The following is a 7,674-nucleotide window of genomic DNA, read 5'->3' as shown; positions in this document are numbered from 1 at the left end:
GCTGGTGTACCTAGCCATTCTACTTCTGGGTATTTATCCAAAGGACTTCCCTGTAGCTCAAATGGTAAAGAACTTGCCTACGATGCAGGAGACCAGGGTTCGATCCCTGGGTTGGGAAGTTCCTCTGGAGAAGGGAATGGCAATCCACTCCAGTATTCCTGCCTGGAGAATCCCATAGACAGAGAACCTGGCGGGCCACAGTCCGTGGGATCGCAAAGAGTCAAACACGACTGAGCGACTAACACACACACACATCTGAAGAACAGGAAAACACTAATTTGAGAAGATATATGTACCCCTATGTTCACTGGAGCATTACCTACAATAGCAAAGACATGGAAGCAACCTAAGTGCCCACGGATGGATGGATGGATGATATGCTATGTGTGCGTGGTGGCTCAGACAGTAAAGAATCTGCCTGCAATGTGGGAGAGCTGGGTTTGATCCCTGGGTTGGGAAGATCCCCTGCAGGACAGCATGGGAATCCACTCTAGTATTATTGCCTGGAGAATCCCCATGGACAGAGGAGCCTAGCAGGCTACAGTCCAAGGGGTCACAAAGAGTCAGACACAACTAAGTGACTAAGCACAGCACAGTGTGTATGTGTATATATACACACACACATATTCATATGTGTGTGTGAGCGCGCACACGTGTGCACATGATGGAAAACTACTCAATCATAAAAAAGAATGAAATCTGCCATCTGTGACAATAGTAATGAACCTTGAAGGTATTATGCCAAGTGAAATAAGCCAGAGAAAGACAAATACCTATGATTTCACTCATGTGGAATCTAAAAGAACAAAATAAAACAAAAACAAACTTATAGATAAAGAGAACAGATTAGTTCTCTGATCTGGTTACCAGAGGGGAAGGAGGTTGTAGCACAGGGTGAAATGGATGAAGGGGGTCAACTATATGGTGATCACTTTTTAGTGCATAATGCTTCAAAATATAGTGCTATACACCTGAAACTAACATAATTTAAAAAACAGTTGATGTAAATAATTCCAGTTTATTGCTTATTAATTTAACTTCTGTATCCAAAAGAGAATATTTCACTTGTACATTGCTCATCATTTCTCCCAAACTTGTCCTCTTACTATACTCCTTTTCTTGGTAAATAGTTGCCGCTGCTAAGTCAAGTCACTTCAGTCGTGTCCAACTCTGTGCGACCCCATAGGTGGCAGCCCACCTGGCTCCCCGGTCCCTGGGATTCTCTAGGCAAGAACACTTACCATCTAAAACTTAAGCTTCTATAGTCAACTCATCACCAGTTTCTATTATATTCTATACTATTTCTATATTCTATTTCCAATTGCTACCACTATCTCTTACAGTGGAGGCTTCTTGTGGCCTCCAAAATTTTGGAGTTTTCCTGTCTCTGAGATCTCTTCTGCCAATCAACCAATTCTTTACATGGTAGCCAAAGTGATTCTTCCAAAACACAAATCTGATCATATTTCAATTCACCTTAAAATCATACAACTACTTCTATTGTTCCCAGAAAAAGTCCAAACTCTCCAGTGTAACTGTCCACATCTGGCTTGGCTTACCTTGTGCTACAGTCTTTTATATTCATATTGAACTTCTCACACGTGTGTGTGCTTCTAAGTCGCTTCAGTTGTGTCTAACTTGGTGCAGCCCTATGGACTGTAGCATACCAGGCTGCTCTGTCCAAGGAATTCTCCAGGCAAGAATACTGGAGTGTGTTGCCATGCCCTCCTCCAGGGGATCTCCCTGACCCAGGGATCAAACCCATGTCTCTTACATCTCCTGCATTGATTGGCAGACAGGCTCTTTATCACTAGCATCACCTGGGAAGCAGTTTCCTCAATAAACAAAGCTCACTATCCTCTAAAAAGCATTCCAAGATTCCTTCAAGAGAGAATCAGGTGACCTTCAAAAATGATCTTTCAGGATCCTCTGCTTTTCTATCACCATATTTACCACACTACACAGTATTGTAACTACTTATCTGTCTCCCGCAGGAAGCTATAAATTCCTTAAGGTCAGAAACTGCCTTACACATTCTTGTCTTTCTTATGTAAAACATCATACCTGCCTGGCACTGACATATAGATGGTACTAGATAAAGATTTGTTGAATGCATGAATAAATGAATGAATGAAAGAACAAACTGCAAAGAAAGAGAAATTCAGTGTCCTACAACTTGCCATAACAGTTATTAGCAACATTACAGAAACCTAATCCTTTAGCAAGACCATATTTAAGACATGAGCCTATCACAATTAACCTGTTTCCAAAGACAGATATAAAGAAGGCTCAACATAAACCCAAAATTCAAATGAACTTGAAGTGTGTTTATGTCTTCTAGTTTACACAGCATAAACTTACTACTTTTGGGAGATAATACACATGTATCCTAATTATGATATATTAACCATGTAAAAAAGTTTTAACTACATATGCAATATTATATTTTCACAGGTCAAGTGTTGAGTTTGCTTTATGAAAGCTACATATATGAAAGCTACACCTCATCATTGACTCACCGATTCTTTTCCAGCTCATTGTGTGTAGACCTAAAAGGGAGGGAAAAAAGGGGGGAGAAGAGAGTTAGCCATGTTGTGTTGCTAAGGCTATAAGAAGGGGGGTTAGTTTAGGTATTGCTAAATAAATTCATTGAGTGAATTTAACAATGCAATATATGGACAGACTTTTAGCTATCTCACTCATCAAGAAGTAGTAGTCTATGTTCATTAAGACTTCAGATAGAGCGTTTTCAGTTAACAACTAAATATTTTGAAATTAGAATCTTACTGTTATTTTTAATAAAATTAATATGAGCACATGTTCTCTTGCCCACTTCTAGAGTCCTACATTTTACTGGTTTGTAGACATTTTATCAGAAAATTTAATTCAAACATAATCCCATTCTTTTGTTTTTAAAAAAAAACAGTGTATGTACTTCCGTGTCTTTTATCTCCATTTACCCCCTCTTATACAGGGAGAGAAAAAGTTTTGGCCAGCACAGAAGCTGAAATAGGTTTGCCTTATTGCTAAGTGATACAGACAAATTCAAGCCTTTTTGTGTGTGAAACATAAACCAAAAATGTCACACAAGGAAAAAACAACATCAACAGAAAAGATATATTACTAAAATAAAAAAACACAGTTTTAAAAGACTGGGAGGATATACCTCAAAATGCTAACAATAGTTGTTTTTGTGAGTTTTTTCATTTTACTTACAACTATTTGTTATAATAATATTACTTACCATCTATTGAACAAGTTGAGTGTTTGCTCAACAGTTAACATACATTATCTCATTTTATCCTCCAAGCACCCCTTGTTTTATAAACAAGAATGCTGAGACTCTGAGAGGTAAAAAGACATGATCTTGTCCTAAGAGTTTTAAGTTGCAGCCATGATTTAAGCCCATGTCTTTCTTACTCCAAACCCCAACTTCCTTTTTTAAAAAAAAATTAATTTATTTATTTCAAACCCCAATTTCTTAACTATCTAGTGACAAGCAATATTGAAAAGAGACTAAGAGCATGGACTCTAAGGCCAGACTGCCTTGGATCAAATATTGTGTTGCCTTTTAAAAATCTCTTCATTTCTCTGTGCTCAGCTTTATCATGTATGGAACAGGAAAATAACAGTATTTGCCTCATAAGATTGTAATGAGAAATACACATGTTTACACTGAACAACAAAATAAACTCGATCTAAAGTTAACTATTAGAATGTCATACTAAGTTCTCCTGAACAAACATTTTTACAACAATTTAGCATTAAAAATAACAAAATTTTATAAAGAAAAATTTAAGTTCCTATCATCAAAACTGCAGAGAAGGCAATGGCAACCCACTCCAGTACTCTTGCCTAGAAAATCCCATGGATGGAGGACCCTGGTAGGCTGCAGTCCATGGGGTCGCTGTGAGTTGGACATGACTGAGCGACTTCACTTTCACTTTTCACTTTGATGCATTGGAGAAGGAAATGGCAACCAACTCCAGTGTTCTTGCCTGGAGAATCCCAGGGACAGGGGAGCCTGGTGGACTGCTGTCTATGGGGTCGCACAGAGTCGGACACGACTGAAGCGACGCAGCAGCAGCAGCATCAAAACTGAAACTTCAATCATTTAGTGTTTTCTGATTAATGTCAAAAGCCTTCAGAATATTTCATTACTGATTACTTTAATCTGATTTATTATTCTAATGGATATTTAATAATCAAATTCCTAAACTTCAACAATATTTTTATCAGTCTCATAATTTGTGGAAATTTTACTCACTGTCTTAGTTCAAGAGCCAAAAGGCTTCTTTGAGTTACTGTCTACTGTCCACCTTTTGCTTTCTTAGCATTATCGTAAGGTCCAAGTGACAAATGATAAAAACGACTGATCTTCATTTTCAACAGATTATCTTAATAAGAAAACACCCCTCTCAAAAGAGAGAAATTTTAAAAAATCTCAGGATGCTTTAAGAGTTCAGCCAAATTAATGGCAAGGATATGTACGATTCAGAAGAAGCTATAAAAACAGACTTTTTGTATAACACAAACTCAGACCTCAAAACTCAATAAATAAATTACATCCAAATCTCTACCACACATAAGTATTTATAAACAGGTTTAAGTTCTTTCTTGTTTGAATGAAATGTCAAACTAAATAAGTTAGAAGAGGTAATAGGTATGTTTTAAAGAGATTTAAAAAAAACATTGTTCAAAATTTGAAAGGGTGATCAATAATAAAATTTCCCCAAAATAAGACATCCCCACTTGGTGAGTAAATTTTGGTTTAATTGCCTTTTACTGAAAAGAAAAGTCAGAACAAGTAAAACAAAAACAATGAAATGCTAAAGTAATAAATGAAACAATGTATTTAGAGAGAGGTATTTACCATATACTTATTCCAAACAGCATGGCATCCCACATATGGAGTTAAATGCAAAAGACACATACCCAAAGATAACCAACTGCTGAATTCCAGTATTATATTGAACCTATTATCAAAGCTAGCACCAAAAGAATGTTATCTGAACCACTGCTGTGAACAAAATTAAAACAGCAGGTTCTTCCCACCTCTCTCAGATTTTTATTATTTATCTTCTTCCTAAAAAATATTAAATGATAGCTAAGAATAAGAACTTTTTCACGAAACCAGAAAACACATGCCATATCTAGTTATATCACTAGTAAAATTTAACAAGATTTCCAAATACCAAGAGGCAAAAATGATCACATATATACTAATCTTTATCATATTGCCATGTTCCCTCAACTTTAAAAAAAATCCATCAGTAGTGTTTACTCCTATTTTGATGACATTTTTGCCTCTAATATCAGGTCAACAAATATTGCAAGTTTTCAATGTTCAAAACTATCTTAGGCTGCAAGGAATCAAAGACAGTCTCTAGCTGGTAGATTAAGACATATACAGGAATAATTACGTAAAATAAATTAGGCAAAATAAATACACGAAGAAAGGTACAAACTATTCTGAGAGTCTAAAGAAGGCAGTGTTTAGTTACAAATGGGGCTCTCAGAAAATGGGGCTTTAGGAAAGGGAGCACTTGGTCTGGGGCTTTTGCTACTACCAGAAACTAGACCTGGTAGGGAGAAGACATTTCAAGTGTGAAAAGGATATAGCAGAAGCAAAACAAGCTGAGTTGTGAAGTCCAAAGCAAAAATCACAGAATAAAAATGGAAAAAAAGTTCGGAGTTTAAATATTAGCCCTATCACTCACATTAGCTGTAGAACTTTGAACAAATTATTTAACTTTTCTAGTTAACAGTTTTCTCATTTGTAAAATTGGAGTAACATCACATGCCTTGACTGGGTGGGTTACTCTGAAAATTAGAGAGTAATGTAAAAGCATCAACATATAGTAAGTATTCAGTAAATGCTAGCCACTGCAAATAGTCTTATTATTTTTAACAAGACTGAAAATATACTACCTAAAACAATGTTAAACATATTACATGGGGCAACAAATTGAGAGTTCTCAGTAACACTTGGAACTAGCCTGGAAACAAACAAACAACAATAACAACTAAAAAAGAAACTAAAGGAAAATATAAGTGTTTTGATCATTTAGTTGACTGTGAGGACTCTAGAAGACTGAAAGCATGATAGAGAGGAAGACGTCTAGTACATACATGGAAAAAATAATGATCCAAACAGTGCTGGCAAACAGAGTAGCTGAACACGTCACATCCCAGCACACGCAGAAGCAACCTTCCTGGGGTTGCTTCCCTGAGCCTATGTGTCCAACCAAGCCTTTCCAATAATATGCCATTAAAATAGTCCATTATGCTAAATTCCCTATAAAGCTGGAATGTTCTGAATAATCCATCTGGTTAGCACACTTTTCTTCTCCTAACAAAAATGCACCTCTGAAAGTAAACCCTATGAACTGTCTTCCTTTCAGACACCCTTCCTCTGAATGCTTAACAACTTCCAAGGACAGGAATAAAGACATTTCTATTATTTATCATCAAATCACAGATAATCTTTTTCACAAATAACATCCCTCTAAGAGACATGGTAACACATTCCCTATTTGAATGGGAGTCATTATCTCAACCAGATCTGTGATTTTTCATTGACTACAACACTGCTCTAATACATAAACTTTTAATTCTTTAGGGTGCAGTTTGGTGGCAGTCAATGAAATGAAGCATAGAATTGAAATTGCACAAAATGGTACTGTTTGGCTCAAGACTAGTACCACCACAGAAGGAAAATAAAAGACCCCATTCCCAGAATTAATATTCTCTTTCAACAAAAGAAAAGACCTCTATCTTTGTTGGATTAATGAGCCAGCCCCTAATTTGTTAACATTCTCATTTCACTTACTTTCCAATCCTGAAGTGCCTAAGGGATAGTGTCCTCCACACAATGAAAAAAAAAAAACACATTCTATGAAGCTAAGTGAGTATTTTCTAACTGTATCCTAAAGCTTATACTTCAGCTCTGTTAGAGCAGAGGTCTCTGAAGTATATACCTGAAGGGGGTTGAAAAAGAACTAGCTGAATAGTAAAACTTCTGTTTATTCTTCTTCTTCACTTTTATATGTAACCTTAATACTCTGGTATTTATAAAATATTAGTACAGCCATACATGTATAAAATTACGAATACATACAAATATATTAGGTATATTTTTTGCAGCTAGTGGTACATAAGTGGTCAATAAAGTTTGAAGAACACTATAATAGAAGAAAATCATGCATACTGCCAATAAAGTAATTATTTCAAAGAAGTAGTTTTATACATTTGTTTCTATCCTCAAAAAAAATGTTTTAAATATTCTTAAAAAAACATTAAAGACAGTAAAACTTTAATACTGTAGATAGGGAAAATGCCTCATAAGAAATGTATTCTTTCTTTCTTAACAATAACAAAAACAAACACAATAACTAAGACCATAAAAAAGTGCCTAAAAAGGATGCAGAGCAATAACTACAATTAATAACTTACATATCAAAGTTGAATATCAGCATATCTTATGACTCAGCATTCCCCCTTGCAAGCATATACCAATCTAATATATATACACATATGTTTGTTAAAGGACACAAGAGAATACTCATTCTTTTCATACTAGCCAAAAACTGGAAACTCAAATGTCCATCAACAGTATTAGGTTGGTACAAATGTAATTACGGTTTCTGACCATAAATTTTAAATCATGTAACT

The 7,674-nt window shown here is 35.6% G+C and overlaps 1 protein-coding gene across 3 annotated transcripts in view; it reads right to left on the bottom strand.

Annotated features, from left to right (window-relative positions):
* MXI1 (MAX interactor 1, dimerization protein) overlaps positions 1-7,674 on the bottom strand; it is a 91,979-nt gene that overhangs the window by 44,838 nt on the left and 39,467 nt on the right. For 2 of the 3 annotated variants that reach the window (XM_070780814.1, XM_070780816.1), the window contains exon 3: positions 2,520-2,549. The exons of the other annotated variant lie outside the window; for it this stretch is intronic. In XM_070780814.1, coding sequence (XP_070636915.1) covers positions 2,520-2,549 — 30 coding nt within the window. The remainder of the gene's footprint in view (positions 1-2,519; positions 2,550-7,674) is intronic. 3 annotated transcript variants of the gene reach the window in all.

Source organism: Bos indicus, chromosome 26, assembly GCF_029378745.1.
Source record: "Bos indicus isolate NIAB-ARS_2022 breed Sahiwal x Tharparkar chromosome 26, NIAB-ARS_B.indTharparkar_mat_pri_1.0, whole genome shotgun sequence".
Taxonomy (NCBI): domain Eukaryota; kingdom Metazoa; phylum Chordata; class Mammalia; order Artiodactyla; family Bovidae; genus Bos; species Bos indicus.
This window is presented reverse-complemented; position numbering and strand designations above follow the sequence as displayed.